The sequence below is a fragment of the Falco peregrinus genome, chromosome 1, assembly GCF_023634155.1.
Source record: "Falco peregrinus isolate bFalPer1 chromosome 1, bFalPer1.pri, whole genome shotgun sequence".
NCBI lineage: Eukaryota > Metazoa > Chordata > Aves > Falconiformes > Falconidae > Falco > Falco peregrinus.
In genome coordinates this window covers 30,141,433-30,160,810 of record NC_073721.1, presented here as the reverse complement: position 1 = coordinate 30,160,810, position 19,378 = coordinate 30,141,433, and the positions used below count along the sequence as shown (strand labels likewise).

The following is a 19,378-nucleotide window of genomic DNA, read 5'->3' as shown; positions in this document are numbered from 1 at the left end:
GCATCGCTCTGCACCCAAACATGCCAGAGGCATGTTGGACCCAAGCACAGCCCAGGCTGCTACAGGTGCCTTTCTGAAAGTGCTCAAAGCAGTTTTGTGTGTAGGGCAAAAGCAGCTTGAGTTAAGGAGCTTAAGAAAAGCCGAAAGAAGTGATGTCTTTTTGTGGCTTCTTTCCACTCCCAACGGGAGCGACATCTGTTTTGTTTCATGTGCTTATCTATTATTTTAATTGCACATTAACAAGAGATCTAATAATGCCCAGGGAACAGATACACAAGTTTGAACATGTTTTTCTACTTTCCACTGACCTATTAATTATTTCAGAGCTCTTGTGCAGCTTTCTAGCTGTAGCTACATGTGGTTGGAGACATTATCCTCTGCCTGTTGCAGCTTAGGCAGAAGTAAATCCACTGTGGATACAGCTTGGCCCTTCAAGAAGTACGTTTTGGGTTTGGCTGCTTTCTCTGTAGGAGCAGAATGATTAATGCCAGAAAGCCCTTTGGCTGCAGACCCTGTGCCTCCACAGTGGTATGCAGCTGATGTGGGGATGCTGCTGCCGCCAGGGATCTGACATGTATCCCTGGCTGGAGGGATGAGTGTTGACCATCCGCTGGCCCATGGGGCTCTCTGAGCAGCCACATCATATGCTGGTTAGAAACACACTTGTCCCACCAAGGGATGTTCATCAGCAAGCACAGAACCTGGATGCAGCTGGCTGACAGCAGGGTCTTTAGCCCAGGACTTGGGATGAATACTGGGGCTTCTTCCTCCTCCAAAAATGGGCTGCAGCAAACTCAACCTGCTCTTCTTTGGGGTGGGAAAGGCCTCGTGGCAGACCCAAGTTAGCATCATGCAAACCTTGCCTTGCCAAGAAGACAAACAGCACCCATGGGTGTAGGAAGGGTCACCCAGTATCATCCCCCTAGTCCCCCCAAAGGGGTAAGAGTCACTATGATCATGACACTATCACCTCCCTTTGTCACTTGCCTCAAGACTGTTTGTAGCGAGCCCCAAAAAACTCTTGGGGAAGACTGCATGGGATGCCCAAGGGTTTCAGGGCTCATGACAGCCCTTGCTGAGCCTCATGGCTCTTTCTCCTTCTCCTGGCCCCAGTGCTGACCCCCACCCTGGTGCCTGGTCAGTCACAGAGCCCACACCTTTCCCTTTCAAGGCAGGCATGACATCCACATCACCAGCCCTGCCCAGGGAATCAGACATGCAGAGACCAGCCAAAAGCAGAACCCACAGCTGTTTTTTAAAAATCACATTTTATTTTTCAACCCTCATCTCTGTTGTTTATATTGCTGCTATTCAGAGCCTGAATTAATGCCTCAACAGCTTTGTGAGTCCTGTGTCTCCTCCTCCCTGTCCAAGGGGGGCCAGAATCAACTGTCCACCAAAGCTGCAGGTCCTTGATGCTACCATGGGGATGGTGAGATGTGGGACAAGGGTGACGGCTGACTCTCTTGCTCAGGAATGGCTAGATTGAAAAAATTAAAGCTTAAAAACAATTACTTATTTCTCTCCTAGATTGTGGCAATTACAAAGTGGATAAAATCTGAACCTGAAAGCAAGGAAGGCATGGTCCAAACATTGGTCCCTGGACTTTGGAGTGATCCCTGCGCAGAGGGGACAGGTCCCTTCCTGCCTGCCAAGGCATGATCCAGATCATGGTAAGAGGCCACTGTGGTGGTTTAAGGCAGCAGTATGGTTTGGTTCCTGGTTCAATGGCAGAGCACCTGCTTTCGGAGGTAGGACTGTGATCTGAGCCATGAGGGAGAGAGCCTGGCGCCTTGCGGGCTCAAGCCCAGTGACCATGTGAAGTTCAGACAGGCTGGGCAGATCCTCCTGCGCTGGGCAAAAGGCACGGGAAGTGCAGCCACTGCCCAGAGCAAGAGGGACATGGGGAGGCAGGGACACAGCCAGCAGCACGTGGCAGGAGGCTCAGGACAAGGCAAAGTGCTGCAAGCTGGGCAGAGAGCCAGATCCTGCCTCTCCAGAGGAAGGAGGCAGCTGAGCTGGGGGGCAGATCTGGCTGGACCATGCTTCTGAGCCCTGCTCAGGGAATGTAGAGCTGCTGGTGACAGAAGGCTGGAGGGGTGCAACGGCTTCTGAGGTAGTTTCCATTCACAGTCCCTTGTTAAAGTAGACGTATGGCACTTTGTCCCCATACTTGGCCACGATACTGTCACGCAGTTCCAGCTCAAGGTCAGTCAATGCAAGGGAGCTGTGGGGAAAAGGGATAGACAATGAGACCCACGATCCTCCTCCCTGAGGACCAGTCAGGCCACCCTCCCTCCCCATTGCCATTCAAGGTCCCCTGCAGTCCTATGAATCTTGCAGGCTCATGTCAAGACCCACCACCCATCCCTGGCATCCACCACTCCCAGTGCTGGGGGGCAGAGAGCTGTCCATGAGGCTGGGGGTCCCACTGGTCCCAGCACAGAGCAGGGGAGGCACATGCCCTCCTGCTGCCTGAGGCACCGGCATGTACAGACAGGCGCTGCCTCAGGTTGAAGGGTGGGTGCCCGTTATGCTTCTGCTGGGACAGGCAGACAAGAGCTAGGAGGAAAAAGGCTCCCGAGGTCCCACGCAGGAGAGGGAAGTAGTGGGACAGGTACCATCTCTGTGGGAACAGGGCGCAGGCTGCTGGTACCATGAACAGGAGGCTGTAGGACAGAGAAGAGACAAACATTAGTGTTGGGGATGACAGCCTGTTTGCCCCCTGGCCGCAGGGACCTCAGCCCAAGATATGCTGCTCACACCGCAAGACTCCCAATAACCAGGGAAAGCCCAGGCTGAAAGGCAAGCAGCTTTGCAATCCCCTGCCAGGAAAGAGGCCTTTTTTTCAAGCACCCCTCAGAGCAGCGCTCCAGGTACCAGGTACCCACAGGCACTCGAGCAGTGAGATACTTACAAGCCCCCACAGAGCAGCACCTGCAGAGGCCCATGGAGAACCCGGATCCGCTGTAAGGGAAGAGCCAGGATTGAGTCCTCAGCCTGGCCACAAGCCCTGCTCACAGGGTGAAGAGGCTTCTCCCCTCAACAGGGCTGAATGCCCAGTATCTCTGGGGTGCCCCTGACCCCTGCCACACTCCTACAGCCTCTCTGTATCACTTGAGAGACCTCTGGTATACCAGTGACTCAAACAGGAAAAAAGCAAGCAGGCTCTGCAACCCCTCATTTCATCCCCAGCATCTCAGCAGTGGGGGAACTACAGGACCCACTGGAAAACCATGGCAGGAGAAACATGGGCTCACCTGCATGAATGGGAATTTCTCCAGTCGCTCCATGATGATGGGCAAAATAACTGGGAGGAGAGAAAAGGTCAGAGCTGCCCTGCAAGCCAGCCTATAGAGCTGCCCCAGCAGGACCTCCCTCCTGGAGGCCATGGCTATGGCTAGCTGTGCTGGGGGCCACTGGGTATTTGCTTATGGCAGGGACCTGGCACGGGACCCCATCCATCCATCACTGGGGCAGTATGATCCATGCTCCTTGTGCTCCCATCCCTCCTGCCAAGCTTGTGGCATGGCAAGGATCTCATGATGGCACAGGGATGCTGGGCTGCAGGATGAGGGCCCAGGGCCAGAGAGCATGAGAAGTGTCCTTGTGGAGCCCAGCTGCCAGGGGAGCACACCACATTCCCCACTGGCTCTGGGTTGGGATGAGGAGGGCTGGGGGCTTGGGGGGACTCTGATGGGAATCACAGGATGGGGAGACCAGCTCCATCAGTGACATGTGACCAAATGCCACCTGGGATGCAGGGCCACCCTCCCTCTTCTTCCTGGGGGAAACAGAAACAGGGGACGGCGAGGCGGTGGGTCCCAGGGGAGCCCCTGGTCTGGCCACCAACCCTCCTGCCCTGTACTCACTCATGCCTGGTGCTGCCATGGTGATCCTAGAGACCACAACCTGTGCGATGCCCTTTACTGCCGCCCTCTGCAAGCAACAGCAACAGGTGAGTCTCTGCCACGCAATGCCCCAACCTGGCCCCCCACCTCCAGACTCACCCTGGAGTGGCCGAGCTCATTGTTGTCCCCATCTGTCACTGTGACTCCATTGATGATCTCCCTGGAGGGGACAGGCAGCTGTAAGTGCGGGCCAGGATGGTCAGGGAAGTGTGAGGACACAGCAACGGGGTGAAGGGGTGCCAAGGCGTCCCCCCGTGCTGTGCTGGCACAGCAGCTGCAGCTGCCCCCCGCCCTGGCCCTAGGGCATGGGGCTCCGGGGTCCTCAGCCCAGCCGATGCTGCCATCTTCAGGGCATGGCTGCGAACGGGGTCCAGCCGTTCGGGGGGACAGACACCCGCCTGGGACCTGCAGCAGAGCCAGGGGACAGTCCCCCCACACAGCACCACAGCTCCCTGTGCCGTGACCTGTGGGGGACCCCGAGCAGCAGGACTCTAGAGGGCTCCAGTGCCAGGACATCGTGGACTGGGGCTCTCCCATGGGCACACACAGAAGACCTTTGAATTCGAGGGATCTTCCAACCCAAACCCCAGAACAGCTATCCTCAGCCCAAAATCCCCCTCCTGCTCTGGGCAGAGGCTGAGCCACCCCACCCAGCACCCTCCCTGAGACCTGGCACCACGAACACGCAGACCCCGGCCCACCTCCCTCCTGTTCCTCCCCCCTACCCCTGGGATGGGAAACCACAGCAGGGCAACCAGGCAGTCCAGGAGACCGACTGCCACCAGCTCACCTTTGGAGGGAGCTGGGTCCCTCGAGCACCCCAGCCACGAGTGGCACTTACTGTTGCCGCATCATGGGGATATTGACACAGTTGGCAGCAGCCACGGCCGCAAAGGGGACCCAGCGGGCCAGCAAGGGGGGGGCTCGCTGCAGGAGACAGGCTGATGTCAGTGAGGGAGGGCAGGATGCGGCCAGCTGCCCCACCTGGCCTTGTCCTGGCGTACCTTGGTGTAGAGGTTGAGCCCTACCGCGGTGGCCAGTGCTGTACCAGTGGCTGTGAAGTAAGCCACCCCGATTTGCCTGGACAGTGATTTTCAAAGAATGGAGAGAACAGAAACACCAACTCTGACTTGATCCTGTTCCTTCAGTGCCCAAGACGGGGCAAGGGTGATCTAAGGGACCCAACACAGAGGGTCCCCATCCTGTGTGGGAGCTGCTCACCTCAGTGTGATGGGGGAGGCAGCGTTGCGGTTGGTGTAGTTGACGAGGGCATTGAAGGACTGATTCACCCACTGCCAGAAAACCACTGCAGGCACCGTCCTGCAGAAAGAAGGGACCAGGAAAACGCTCAAAGGTCATCACAGATGCCTGGCCTGTGCCCACGGCCAGGATGGGCTTGGCAGGGGGACAGGCAAGACGCCCTCAATACACATGTCATGGTGTCTCCCAAGGGAAACTGAGACACTGCAGCAAAGCCACAAGCCAGTGGCAAAGCTGGGAAATGACCCTAGGAATCCTGGCTGCCACAGACTTCGAGGGGCACACAAGGGGGCCCAGCCCTGCAGGGTGCTGGGCCAGTGGTGGGAGACCCAGCGCTCAGCAAGGCGACAGCTATCTTGCTGGGCTGAGATCAGCCTTTGTCAAAGGAAGCAACAAGGAAAGAGCACATGGGGACAGAGGCAGCTCTGGGGTGACCAGGGTGCCCGCACTCTTCAGGGACACTGAGGTGGGGTGAGAGGGGACACGGGGACATGTGAATCTGAGCAAGCTTTGGGATGCAGGAAGGTGGACATGGATTGAGAAGAGGGTGACCCATCAGCACTGGGAGATCCCCAATTCAGACAGGACCTCACCAACAACCGGCAAACCAGTACAGCAAACAGGGATGGGATGGGGATTCACTGGGAAAGGCAGTGTCTATCTGACACAGTGCTGGGGACGGGATTGCACACCACCCCCCCCAGCAGCCATTTCAGAAGGGAACTGCAGGGAGCTGTCGGCATGGGCTGGGGATGCTGCAGCAGGCTGGCCTGGGGGCACATTTGCTCCTTGGTTTCAGGGGCCGTTATGGTCCATGGAGCAAGAGTGCTGGCCACACAGGACGTGGCTGTGTTAATCATTACGGGGGCTCCATGAAGAGCTAAGCTGAGCTCAGGGTAAAGCAAGACCATGCCCAGCCATGTCAGGGGCCAGGAGGACCCGTGATGCTTCCACCACAGGCTGAGCACTGGGGACAGGGCACAGGGACATAGGCTATGGGCTATGGGATGCAGGCAGGCACAGCAGCCATGGACATACCTCAGGCAGCAGCCAGCCCCAGAGGAGGCAGGCTGGCCATGCCCTGGCCACTAGGGATTCTTCAAGGGGTTAAGGACCATCAGGGCTGCACCCCAAACCCAGCGTCCCCAAGAGCTCACCGGTAGAACTGGAGCATGCAGCCGGTGATGGCCATGCCCCCTGGCACCTGGAAGGACATCCTCCCAATGAGGTTCATCTTCTCGCCGCTGTCAGGGTGGAAGGCTGAGTCGTACAGCTTCTTGGCATAGAGCAGCTGCTCCTGGCTGCTTCCTGGAGGCACCAGCCCAGCCCTGCAAGCCCAGAGCCCGTCAAGGGCAGCCACACAGACCCGCCGGCACCTGGCACCACTGGGGCATGGAGCCCCAGACACCAAACATTAAAGGCAGGTGAAACATCTCCCACAAGGAAACTTGTCCCAGCTTGAGGCTTCCAGGAGAAGCCTGGGAAACTCCCCCAAAACCACCTCTGACGGATGTTACGTCCCAGCATGCCTGCTTGGGAATGACTGCCTCCATCCTCCTGTGGCCCTGCAGAGTGGCTGGGTACAGCCACAGGGATGGCACCTGCCCCAGCTGTATCCCTGTCCCTCACCTGCAGCCTTCCACCAGTGCCTTGGCCCGGTCCAGCTCTTCCTCTGGCACCAGCACCGTCCGCGGGTCAGTGATGTTGAGGAAATGCTTCAGGCGCCCCACAAAAGTGCTCTGGTCCCAGCGTGGGGCGTCGATGTTGAAACCAAGGGGAACGGTGGCCATTTTGGTGTGGGTCTGGGCAGGAGGAGAAGGTGGCTCAGGAAGATCCTGCCTCACTTGCCCGTTAAGTGTGGGCCTGCCACAGCCACAGGAGCAGTTAACTGGGTGAGAGCCGTGGGAGGTTTATATTTAACGGGAAAGTTGGACTTTCAGCAGCCTTGAGGCCGGGAGCTTCCTGCACCCCTGCTGCCAGCTGAACACTGCAGCGAGGCTGTGCCTGCACACACTGCCCTGCTTGCACAGGGTCCCCCCACTTGTGCTGCCCCTCCCCAGCACCTGGCACCCCCTCCTCGGGCTGAGACCATGCTGCACAGCACTGTGACACCCAGCCTGGCCCCTCCACTGGGCTGCACAGCACAGCCCTGTGAGTGCTCCCCGCTGGGGCGTTACACTGCGCCCCCCACTGGTGCGCACACAGCATGGCACTGCATCCCCTCATGTCCCGTGTCCCCCCCAGTGGCACCACATGCCCCCACGGCAGCACGCTGCAGCCTCCCATGCCTGCACTGCATGTGCCCCTGAACACCGCCTGCACCCTCCTGTGACAGCACTGCATAACTGCAGTTATAACCGATAACTGTGGCCCCACACCGCACCCTCCCACGGCACCAGGGCAGCACCGCACTGCATGCCCTCCGTAACATGGCCGGCTCACCTCCGCAACAGTCATGCTCTCCCTCACGCCACTACACTGCATCCCCCGTGGTACCACACTACATGTTTCCCATAGCAGTACATAGCCCTGCACTGCTGCGGCACTGCACTGCATGCTCCCCGTGGTGCTACACTGTGTGCCACCCTGTGCATGGCATGGCATGGCATTGCTGCCCTGCATGCTGCCCTGCAAGCTGCGCTGCCCTGCATGCTGCCGTGCCTTGCATAGGGCCCTGCGCTGCCCGCGGCCCGCAGCATTGACAGCGCCCTCGCAGCATGGCACTGCCCCCTGCCCTGCCTTGCCCTGCCTTGCCCTGCGGCGCGGCGCGGCCCCGCCCCGCCCCGCGCGCCCCCATGTGGCCCTACCTGCAGCCCCCAGACCCCTGGCGCACCACCTCCCGCCCACGTGGCTTCTACCTGCCCCCAGGCTCCGACACGTGGCCACCCTCAGCCAATCACAGAGGCCCGAGCAGCCGCGCCCATCTCACCCCGGCAGCGCGGCCCCTTGTGCGCATGCGTAGGTTAGGGGGCGGGGCTAGCTGCGGGCGGGGGCGCCGGGCTCCGCCCTTCCCGCTTGCCGTCGGCACGTTCCGTACGTACGGCGGGAAGCGCTGACGCTGTACGTAGCGGCGGCGTGTGTGTGACGCAGTTGCCCATGGTAACCCCGGAGCCGCGTAGAGGATGGTGAGTGGGGCCGGGGGTGCGGGGCCCGCGGCGGGTGGCGAGGGGTGGGCGGTGGGGCGGTGGGCCAGCCGGCCCGCCGATCCGGGCCATGCTGTGCCGTGCCGTGCCGTGCCGTGCCGTGCCGTGCCGGGCGGGACCTGAGCCCGGGGAAAGCCTGGGCCCGGCGGGCAGCGGAGGGCCGGCGGCGCCCACCTGAGGGGCCTGGCAGGCCTGCGGTCGCGGGCGCTCGCCGCGGGGGAACCTGAAGCAAGGGGATCCGGGGCATCCACCCGGGGGTCTGGCGGGGCTTGGGCCATGGGGCCGGAGTGCCCGGTCGGGGTTCGTGGCGGGCGCTCGGGCAGGCCTGGGACCATAAGAGCTGGTGACACCCACCCCACCCGGGAGATCTGGTGGGCCTGGGATCACCGGGACTGGGGCTGCCCACCCGGGGGGAGCACGGCGGCCTCGGGCAGCGGGCACCTGGTAGAGCAAGGCCGTCCAGTAAGGCACGGGGGCCTGGGTCTGGGGGGAGTGGGGGGCACCCAGCCAAAGGGATGCCGCTAGGGCTGTGAACAGTGTAAATTTGGGATCTCCAGCTGCGGGAGACCCTGGCTGGGGCTGGGTCCTGGCAGGAGCTGGAGGCTCTGGGGGACCTGCAGAAGGGGGTTGAGTTGAGTCCTGGCAGGGGCTGGAAGGCTGGAGGATGCTATGGAGGGGCCTTTGCTGGGATGGGGTCAGCCTGCCTGGAGTTCAGTCAAGGTGTGAAAGTCATGATGAAGGGTTGGGTGTTTGGGAGGGCTGGTGAGCAGTATGACAGTGGCCCACTTGGCCTGAGCAATGGAGGATCCTGTGAGGATGGAGGATAGCGTTTAGGGGTTCACTGTGGAGAGTCTGTGAGCATCTGTGACTGTGAAAGGACACTGGACAACCCAGCTAAGCTGGAAGGGGGCTATCCTGGGACTTGGATCCTGGCTACATGAGCTGGGGGAGCTACAGGAGAGCTTGCTGAGATGGAAGGCTGATTGTTGATAAACAGCCTTAGAAGGGATGTTCAGTCGTGGCAGTGAAGGCCTGGATGAAGGGGTCAGGTGTTCAGGATGGACAGGACTGAGGCTCAGTGCTCAGGGGCTGAAAGAAGCCTGCCATTTGGGTGGGATGAACAGTCTGATGAGTGAGTCACTGGGGAAAATCCAGTCAGCATTGGCTGGCTGAGATAGTTTGCTGGGATGTTGTGTGCTCTGGGGGTTTCTGCCAGGGGCTGGAGAGATGAGGAACAATCTGGGTTGAACAGAAGAGATACGAATGCATTGTGGGCAGGGCTGGAAGTAGACTTCTGTTGCTGATGAGAGAAAGAGAGGACCCAGGGAGGAAAGAAGTGTTCAACGGGAGAAATGAGCCCTTTGAGAGGGAGCAACCTCGACTGAAGGGAGGAATTAGGTCTTGGATGCAGTGAAGGATCTGGCTGGGGTGGGTGGCAATGCTGGGAGATAGGTGAGGTGGTGGGGCTGTAGTGTAGTTTGAATCAAGGATGAGCTAAAGCTGAATGATACGCTAAGGTGTAGGACACAACCTGGGTTCAGATGTACTTGGGGTAGTAAAAGTGGGATGCTGGCAGAGTCCAGCAAGGACTGGGAGGAAGGGTTGGGGCTGGGGTGAGAGGTGGTAAGAGAGAGCTGTGGTAGGTTGGGGAGTTGCTGCTGAGGATACAGATTGTGCAGAGAGCACAGGCAGAAGGAAATAGCAATGGACAAAGAGCTTTCCCAAGGGTGAAGCCATGTTTTGTCCAGGAGCCCTGTGGACACAAGCTGGATTCATGCAAGTGGACAACACAGGAGGAGGTGTAAGCAAGAGCAGCAAAAGCAGCTCCTCATCTTCACTGGGTTAATTCTGGCTGCATCCCAGCTGCTGAGGCACAGAGGAAGAGGTTGAGATGAGGGCTGTGGGATCTGCTCTATTTTAGATCAGTTGATGATGGAGCATGCCACACCAGACCCCGAAGCCATCACAGGGTGGACATCTGCTGTAAAGATGAGGGCAGCTGCCTCCAGCAGTGCAGTGCTTTGTGGGGCACATTTGGCCTGCAGCTGCTGCTGGCCAAATCTGCTCTTCTGCCTTGTGATGTCCTGATAAGCTGGTGTAGTCTGGGATCTGGCCGCTGTTACCCAAGCGCTTTGTGTGTGAAGAAGGCGAACTGGGTGTTTTCCAGTGTTCATGTTATTTGATACAACATTTTATTGCCTCTTTGTCTCTTTTCCATTTCTGGGAGTTGTTTTTTGAATTGCAGACTCTCAGGCAGGGTGGGTGGCACTTTGGGGTGCCTGGTAGACTGGCTGCGCTGGGCAAAGGACTGCAGAGCACTGTACTGTCTCTCTAGATTCTCAACTTTCACTAAAACAGAATAATCCTTAGTAGCAGAAACTCTGAAACAACAGCAAATATATCCAAGGCAGCTATGGCAGCCTGGGGGTGTGGGTCAGCAGTCAGAAATGATCCAGACAGCTTGATATAACAATTTACTGCTTGTCATCTGAGCCATGGTAGCTGCCCGTGAGCATGTTTCTGGCATGTTACAATTGCATTGAGTTCTTAAACCCCCTTCAACAACTGCTTGCTCCAACTCCAGTGATAAGAGGGTTAATGCTGAGGTTTAATTTATTTCAGTGTTCATCCAAGTGAGTAAGTACAGAGGGGAAGTGTCTCCTTCTGCAGAGCATACCAGCATTTCTCACAGCTGTGGGGCAGGGGTGGTGGAAGGTCGTAGGTGGAGCACAAGAGGGAAAGATGAGCCAACCATAAAACTGCATAGCATGAGGGATGGATAGCACTGAAGTCTTTGGTGCTGTTAGGCAGCATCTGTGGTGGGAGCCCAGCAAGGGCAAAGGGAGGCTGCTACATGAAAGGGTATGCTGCTTTCCAAAGCTTAGGAAATGCTGTGTGAAGCAATGCTTGTGGCTTCCTCGTCACTGTAATAACAATCTTTACTGAATGAGATGGTATGTTATTGACAGATGGTGGGGCCAGAGGATGGCCAGTGTTTTTGTAAAGCCATTGATCAAAGATGACATCACTGTGTTAAAACTGGGGTTGTCAAAGCATGGCCCTGTTTTACAGTTGAGGAAACAGAGTCACAGAGTGCCTGGCTGATACCAGGCAGATCTGCTGGAGAAGATGAAATACAAGCAGAGCTAAATGCATAGTCAGGCATCTTTCTCCTGGTCTTGAGTTCATGTTTCTAGCAAAAGCAGCATCTATCTATTGCCTTCTGTAGGTGTATCTAGTACCCAGAATTTCTTTTGTCCCTTGCTGTTTGGCAGTAAGGCTCTATTTAAAATGGCTCTGTTAACAAAAAATGCTTTCAAGAACTTTAATAATGCTGTGCTGCTTTAGTTTCCCAGTACAGTTACGTGTCATGTTTTTTGTTTATTTTACTGATTGCTGAGATGTTGATATGAGAAACTACCTGCAGACAGGACAGTATGCCAGCAGCTGGCCAAGACTTTCAAGGTTTGAAATGAGGCAAAGACTGCTGGCATTATTTGGTGCTGAGCATCAGCTCTTTCTTTGCACAGGGCAAAACACTTCCTTCAAACTTGCTAAAACCAGAGGAGTTTGATTTTAATTAGGAAAGGAGGATTCATGCTGGTATTGGTTAATATACCAAACCAGAAAGTGCTGTGCAACCTCTTTGACAGAAAACTAAGTTCGTAGGTTTGAGCTGGAAAAACTCTGTAGGTGACTCGACTCTGTTAAATTTTGGATTTCAGTGCAGGAAAGAAAATCTGCATTGAATGACACCATATGGTGGAGACATGCAGCAAGCAAATGATTTTTTGGGAGTTTTGCCAGAGTAAGAAGTATTGAATAAACTGTGCTCAATAGATTAATTTACTTCGGTTGTATTTTGAAAAAGACTGGGTGATTTTATGACCATTAGTGACATTTGCAGTTCTGCAGCCGAAGATAAAGGTAATCAAACATGATTCTTTAGGGCACTAGCTAATCAGTGCAGTTGTCAGGAAGGGCTCCCCTCCTCCAGCTCTGTGTGTACAGGATTGCACCCTGGATGACAAATGTAGCCTCAAATACCCACTGCTGAAGACAGGATGTTTGGCTCAACTAAGCCCCTTGTCCTTCCCTGTGTCAGCTTTTCCTTCTTGACTTTCTGAAACCATTATGTGCACCCTCTAAGTTTATCTTACTCTTTACAAATTGTGAATGGCTACCATAATGCTTAATTAAAAGTAAATTGTGGGCCAGAGCTGCACTAGGTGCTGTGCAGGCAGAACACGGAGGTGTTCCCATGCTGTGGAAATAATGTTCGGTCGGTCTGAGGTGAGAGATAACCAAGTGATATGAGTAAGGAGAGTCCAAGACAGGTTCAAACTTGGCATGTTTGCTTCCTAAACTTCATCAAGGATTGTAGGTGTGGCAGGAAGGAATTAGCAAGAGAATTATGGGGTGGTTTTATGGACGTTTTACAAAGTTTCTCCCACGGTTGTAGGAAAGGCACAAAGGTTTGGGAATAGAGTTCGGCAGTGCTGGGAATGGCATCGTGAGCCACGGGGAGCCAGGAGCCATCACCTCCATGGCAGATGCGCTTGGCTGGGAAGGGCCTTGAGGGTGAAGACAAGTGACTTGTGGTTGCAGTAGTGGGGAAGAGGGCATCTGTGCAGGGTGTGTGTGGAAATGGGGGAGATGTGGTCGCAGTGGCAGGCTGAGATGCTGAGCTTTGTGGCTGTATTGCATCTCAGTGAGTTGATTTGATTCTAGCTAAATATCCACATCTAGTAGATAAGCAATTGCTAGTGACTGAGGGTGGTTTTATTTTAAATTCATTATCTGAGCTTTGTGGCTAATAAAGTTAAACAGAATACATTTACTTCTCTTTCCTAATAGGGATCAACTGCTCTGCAGCAGCTTGTGGGCCATGCTTTATCCATGCCCTGTGTATCCAGCCCTCAGTTACAAAGGGAAATTGTCCTTTCCATTATGGCTTTATATTGCCAATCTGATACAATATTTAAACAGATTATCTCAATGCTCTGTTTGTCCCAAGCCAATTTTTGCGTTGGCCTATAAAGTGAATCTTCCTTTCAGCGGCTTCTGTGGTACAGGATGTAGTTACATGCATCAACTAGTTCAAAAGACCCATATACAGCATGGATTTAAAGCTGAATAAACCCACAAAACCCTTAGCTAAGACTATAAATGTCACTGTGTTTTTATATATGTCTGTATTTTTTTTTAAGAGAATAGGATTACTGCATGCAGCTATAACTGAAAGTCCTTTGATAATTCAGTGGGTATTTTAAACCTAGCAATGATACACTTTCATAAAACCACACATCCCAGTTTTCTGAAGGATGCTAATAAGATGGTTAGCTTTGCTTTCATGTTCAATGTGTTTATGAGTGCTCTTGCCCATTTAGTTGCATCTCTGAATTTAATGCCCCACTCTGATTTCATAGTAATTGTCAGGAGTCTTTTTTTTGTTGTTGTTTTTTTTTTTTTTATGTACCCGCTCACTCTCTGGAAAATTCAGTCTCCTTATTGCTGACCCCATCAGTCTGTCTCCTCATGGTGCTTGTAAAGAAAACCCTCTCCGCCAAGGGCAAAGATGTTTTTAAACAAGCCAATCTGATATAAAACATAGTTTGCTTAACCCCGAGGTGACCAAGAAGTGGTTGCTGGCTGAGTATGCCCAGCCTTGAGTCTCTCTGTATGGCTGCCCTTCTCCAAAGGCTGCACGCGCTGCCATGCTGTGCTGTTCATTATCTGAACAGCATCTGCAGTTCCCTTCTCCGTTACAGATGCCGCAGTCTGCTTACTTTTGTGAAAATGATACACTGCCCTTATACTCTTGTGAGTTGTCTCTGCAGCTCCTCAGCCAGCTAAAGTCTCCATGTTCCTGCTCGAGACTTGTCCTGCTCCTCATCCTGGACACCCCAGTGAGCGAGTACGGCTGGCCTGGCTGCCGTGTGGGCATCCTGGGCATCTACCTCCTCACTGCAGGTTAAGTCCTAGAATCAAGATGTTTGCTGTCCCACTTCAAAGGCCTGCTCCTCTGCTGTTGCTTCTGAGCATCCCCTTTGCACCAGATTTTCCCATTTCATGGCTTTCTAGCTGACATCTGCCACCAGTAACAAGGGGTTGCTTTCTGACTGTCATCAGCTCAAGTTAGTTTCAGTGTTGAGTTTGCGAGCAGAGAAGTGCTCGTCCATCAGTGTGTGTGCAGTAAAGGCAGCTTGTCCCTCATAGTGGTGGCATGAAGCAGGGAACTTGGCTACGTTATTTTTTCAAGTCTACTAAGCTGTCAGGGAACACTTTCTGTCTTCCTAGCCAGTGTGCTCATAAGACCAATTAAAAAAAAATATCAAAAAACCTGTTAGAAACACACCTGTGCATGGCTTCCCTTAATCTTAAATCTTCACTAAATACAGGGAGAATGCTAAGTGCAAATTTTAAATACTATTTACAAAATAGTAACAATCCTAATAATACTATTATTTGGCTCTTGATTTAAGTTGTGTATACAGACGACCATGTAACCTATGCCGGCAGCTACTGAAATAAAGTCCACTTCTGTATGTTGGCTTGCTTGTCTTCCAGCCTTTTAAATCAGCTTACTTTATACCTTAGAGAATACTTTTATTTCTATATATATCCTCTCTTCTATTGGCTACCCCAGATAATCCTGTGATCAGCCATGCAGCAGTGTCACTTGAGTAGAATATGGAACGATGCTGATCGTTTTCTCATAGGCTGTCATACTAGCCCAGAAATAGCATCCATCTACAATGGAAGAAGCTCTATTAACATTTACAACTGTTCCTCTTCCCGACCCCTGAGAATTGCTCCGTGGTAGATAAGCAATACTTTGTAATACATTTCTCTGTGCTCAGTGTTTTGGAGTTGAATTCTGAAATATAAAGGCTCCTAATCCTGATCTGCTCTGGGATACACTGCTCTGCTCTTAGCAAGTGGTGCTGTGAATAGGATTAACATTTCAACAGCTTCTTTTTTTAACTGTGAGCAATAAACTAAAATAATAGGGCCTGATTCAGAGCTCTCTGAAGTCAGCAGTAGTACTTTGGCTGGTGTGTGTTGGCTTTGGGTCAGGCCCATAAGAATGGGAAGTTCATTATTTCCCTGGAAAGGAGGGAGAATGTGTGAATTTTAGAGCTTCTGCTCCTGTGGGGTCTGTCCACATCAAGCTGAAATCCATGGGTTTACAAGCCAACAAACACAACTGTAAATTTGACTGCAGGTGAAAAGAAAATGTGGTGTTAGTCATGCAGTTAAAACTTGTGGTTTTTAATGATGTCAAGGGCACTTAGGACATGCACGTAAACAAGTAAGCATTAGAGGTATTTCTGTTGCTGTTCTTTTTCTCTCCTCTCAGACGTGTGGAAGTGCAGACTGTCATCGGGGCAGAACATGGGTTGGGCACTGCGGCTGGGGAGATGAGCTGTTGGGTTGGGAGGGCTTGCAGCAACTGGCTGCAGTGAACACAGCCCTTCAAATTCATTAGCTATGGGCCTGTGGGCAAGAGCCAGCTGTGAGCATCTGGCCCTCAGGGCTCAGCACGTGATGTTACAGGCCTGTACACTTCAACTAAAAGCAGTTTGGGGATTTGCTGTGTGCATGCACTGTGCAGGCATGGCACCCTCTACCAAGCAGAGCTCATGCCGGATAAAACAGCTCTTGAGTGGGGCCTTGATTCCCAGTTTTTTACCAGCCTGTTTATGAAATAGGTGATACTCTTGAGTCTGCTTTTTGGGCTCTAAGACTAGCTTTGTTGTTCTTGCGTAAGCTCTCAATTTCTGAACCTCTGCTTTCCACAGTGCTTTCTAAAAGCACAGCAAAGTAGCAGTCCTGCAGCTTTCTACAGATATTCTTCAATCCCAGTTTTACTAAGTTCCTTCTCTTCTGCCTGTTTCTTACACATTGTGCATGTATGTTGAGCCGTGTCTGGTAATTAAATGGAAAACCAGTAAATTACTTGCAGATTGAAAATGCTTAGAGGGGTGGATCAAATCTCGCATGCATTTGAATCTCCGTGTGTTTTCATCCTGCATTATTAAAAGCTCTGGCATTGTGACCTGTAGCACTGTATCCTTCCCAAAATGCTCCCCACCTCGGAGCAGCCTGATGAGCAGTCGAAAGTGGTGGTTTCCAAATGGCTGAGGTGGGGCTCTCCAGGAGTCAGCAGAAGGGCACTGCTACAGACAGGGGACACATTGCAGCAGTGACAGTTGTATCGTGTCCTGCAGATCTTTATCTTGAGGACAAGTTTCTGATTGCCGTGATCTGAAGGGTATTGGGAGCAACCTTCATGGCTCAAATAGTCCTTGGCTCCCAGCAGGAATATTTAGAGGGTGTAGTTCCTTGTAGCCACAAAGCACGTCATGATATTTAACTGATTCACCCTTGCAGGTCAACAGGAAGCATTGTCTCCATTTTGCAAATGGGAGAACAAAAAAGCTTGAGAGATGGGCCCCAGCGGGCCCAGGTTCGTGCTGATATTTGAACTTTGTTCCTGGCTCTGGGTCTTCATGGACTTCAACATGGGAGTTGTCTGGGAGAGACTGAGTAGGAGTCCTGAGGGCTCCAGAAAGGGCTGTAGGCAGAAAAAGGCTGCTCTCCTGGATTTGCTCAGGCAAATTAGTTGCAACAGCATCTGTGTCCCCAGGCTGGGTCTCAGTGTGATGTGTGCTGCTCAGGCTCTGGGAGCGGTCCCTGCCAAGCAGGGGAATGGAGAGCAGTATGGCAAAGTGTCCAAGAACGCCCAGGGAGTCGTGGACTCTCTGTCTGCTCCTGTGCCCTTGGCTGCAACTGCCCCTCTCCTGAGGGCTGGGCAGCGAGAGACAGGTGGAAGCAGGGTGATTTGTTTGTCTCTGTTACATGCCAGGATCCCAAATATTTTCCTAGCCATTTTAGAGAGGTTGCAGGTCTTTGAGCGGTGGCACTGACAAAAGCTTGGGTGTGCTGCTGTAACATGCGCAGTTGTAAATGAGCTGACCTGCATATTCTGTTTCCTAATCCTGAGTGATACTGTCAGCTCAGAGAGCTGAGCCTGGCTAATGACTGAAATCCACTGTGCTTTTCTTAGCAAGGATGTGTGGTGATCTGAGATAGTTGTTAAGTGCTACATCCTGAGATTCAGAACTGCACGTGCCCCATGGGTCCAGCATGTTTTAGACAGATAAACGGGGTTTGAGATGATCAGGGAGTTACTATGAAAAGAACTGATGTCAGGTACATAGTAACCTGCAGTTAACTAGGAGGGAGATTAAATTAATGGGGCTTTCCCTCTGATAAAGATAATGAAGAGCTCGCAAGGACGTGGTTTGCAGCTCCTACACATGATATGCATAGGCACTGTCCTCCTGGCCCAGGGAATGCCAAACAGCTGTGTGACAAGAGCAGTGCAGCCAGTGGTGCACCCCACTGAGCAACATTTGTGCTGTCTGAGACCTCATTGATACTCTCAGAGATGAAGGAAAATAGGGGCAAGGGGGAGGAGTAGAAGGGGAAATGGAAATAGGGACTGCAGGAAGGCTTTCACGGTGTTCTGGGGTCCACTGCCATACAGAACCCATTTCAGGGGAGGAGGGCATGGCATGGTGGGGGGACAGGCTCAGGTGGGGAGATAACAGCTTCGATCTCTCTTCTGGATTTAGGGTTTACTGTCAATCCTGCGTAAACTGAAAAGCACCCCAGACCAGGAGGTGAGAATTCTCCTCTTGGGACTGGATAATGCAGGCAAGACCACACTCCTGAAACAGCTGGCATCAGAGGACATCAGCCACATCACACCAACACAGGTGAGGAAGGCCTTTCCCTGCCCTTGCAGTTCTTGTGGTCCCACCTGCCTTACTATACAAAGCACTAATGATTCAGCAGTGTGTTTTAGTAGAAGAGGGAGCAACTGGATCCTAGTGCACCATTAAGTTTGTGTATTTTCTGCGTAAGGGGAGGCTCTCTGAAGGAGCCAGAGCTGTCAGGTAGTGCAAAAGTGGATGAATGACATGGAGTTCTGCACAAGGCTTTTGTATCATGCTAGGGTTGCACACATGAGACTTCGTTCCTGTTGTCCTTGCCAAACAGGGAACGGTGCAGCATTGGGCAAGCTCCTGTCTCTTTGCATCTTTCACCCAGCCAGTGCCAAGGGTCCTGCATATTCCAGCACTCCCTCTCTGGTGCCTCGGGGCTGGGGAGAGGGATGTCTCCCATCAGCACTGCAGCATCGCTCCTGTGTTGACCAGAGGAGGTTGCTAGAGAGCTGTGGGATGATGCATCCCCCTACCCCATAGCCGCCTCCCAAGGCTTCCAGCCCTGACACCCCAATTCCAAGCCCCAGTCCCCTGGGTGGTGTGGCAGCACGTTGCCAGCCCACGCCACATCCTGTTTTTCTACTTGAATGCACTTTCAATTGGTGCTCTAATTGATGAAATGGACCCTTCAGACATGCAGCTGTTGCTCTTTTAAGCCTGGCATTAGCTGTGTCGTGTCGAATTGAGCTGAGACCTGTGGCTTCGTGTTAGCTGGGACTCTCTACTCGGCTTTCACAAGCTCAATCTTGCTTCTCACAGCACCCTTGTTTTCTCCTTATCTGTACCTCTTCCTGCATCCACCCTGCTGAGCCTTCCCAGGGCACTAACTGCATCATATGTCTCTGTAGCCACGACAGTGTCAACCTGTGACCCAAGAACACTGGCAAACTGATGGTTTGGCGGCTGTGTTCACTTTCTCCAGGGACTCTCCCACAGCTGATCCGTCTTTGTAGCGGCCCAGCCCATCTCACTGCACGTTGCAGGCATGGGATATATAAGGTGTTAGTGTCTGCCTATGAACGTGCTCCAGCCATTCGGGTTTATGCTCTGTGTGGCTTTGTTTCTGCTCTTCCCAGGGCTTCAACATCAAAAGTGTACAGTCTCAAGGCTTCAAGCTGAACGTATGGGACATAGGTGGACAGAGGAAGATCAGGCCGTACTGGAGAAACTATTTTGAAAACACTGATATCCTTGTGAGTATTGGCTGCAGTTGAATGCTGTGTTCATGCAATGGCTTTCCAAGGTCTCAGCCAGAAATTCAGGAACA

The 19,378-nt window shown here is 53.2% G+C and overlaps 2 protein-coding genes across 8 annotated transcripts in view; one reads left to right on the top strand and one right to left on the bottom strand.

Annotated features, from left to right (window-relative positions):
- Positions 1 to 1,249: 1,249 nt before the first annotated feature.
- On the bottom strand, positions 1,250 to 8,104 carry SFXN2 (sideroflexin 2). Of its 5 annotated transcripts, none has more exons than XM_055791057.1 (12): positions 7,979 to 8,104; positions 6,801 to 6,973; positions 6,329 to 6,499; positions 5,133 to 5,231; positions 4,916 to 4,991; positions 4,753 to 4,838; positions 4,011 to 4,071; positions 3,873 to 3,939; positions 3,261 to 3,310; positions 2,918 to 2,967; positions 2,622 to 2,669; positions 1,250 to 2,227 (listed from the first exon to the last, which is right to left on the bottom strand). In XM_055791057.1, the coding sequence occupies exons 2-12, from the start codon at positions 6,959 to 6,961 to the stop codon at positions 2,128 to 2,130; spliced, it is 969 nt and encodes a 322-aa protein (XP_055647032.1). In that variant the 5' UTR covers positions 6,962 to 6,973; positions 7,979 to 8,104; the 3' UTR covers positions 1,250 to 2,127. The 5 variants fall into 5 exon arrangements, with proteins under 5 accessions (XP_055647032.1, XP_055647035.1, XP_027644738.2 ...); XM_055791060.1 differs by having other exon boundaries at positions 8,030 to 8,096; XM_027788937.2 differs by lacking the exon at positions 7,979 to 8,104 and adding an exon at positions 7,614 to 7,760.
- Positions 8,105 to 8,149: 45 nt separating this feature from the next.
- Positions 8,150 to 19,378, top strand: part of ARL3 (ADP ribosylation factor like GTPase 3) — a 30,602-nt gene continuing 19,373 nt past the window's right edge. For 2 of the 3 annotated variants that reach the window (XM_055794198.1, XM_055794194.1), the window contains exons 1-3: positions 8,150 to 8,296; positions 17,959 to 18,102; positions 19,188 to 19,304. In XM_055794198.1, the coding sequence (XP_055650173.1) occupies positions 8,294 to 8,296; positions 17,959 to 18,102; positions 19,188 to 19,304 (264 nt within the window). In that variant the 5' untranslated portion in view covers positions 8,150 to 8,293. The remainder of the gene's footprint in view (positions 8,297 to 17,958; positions 18,103 to 19,187; positions 19,305 to 19,378) is intronic. The other variant, XM_055794199.1, reaches the window with a different exon arrangement.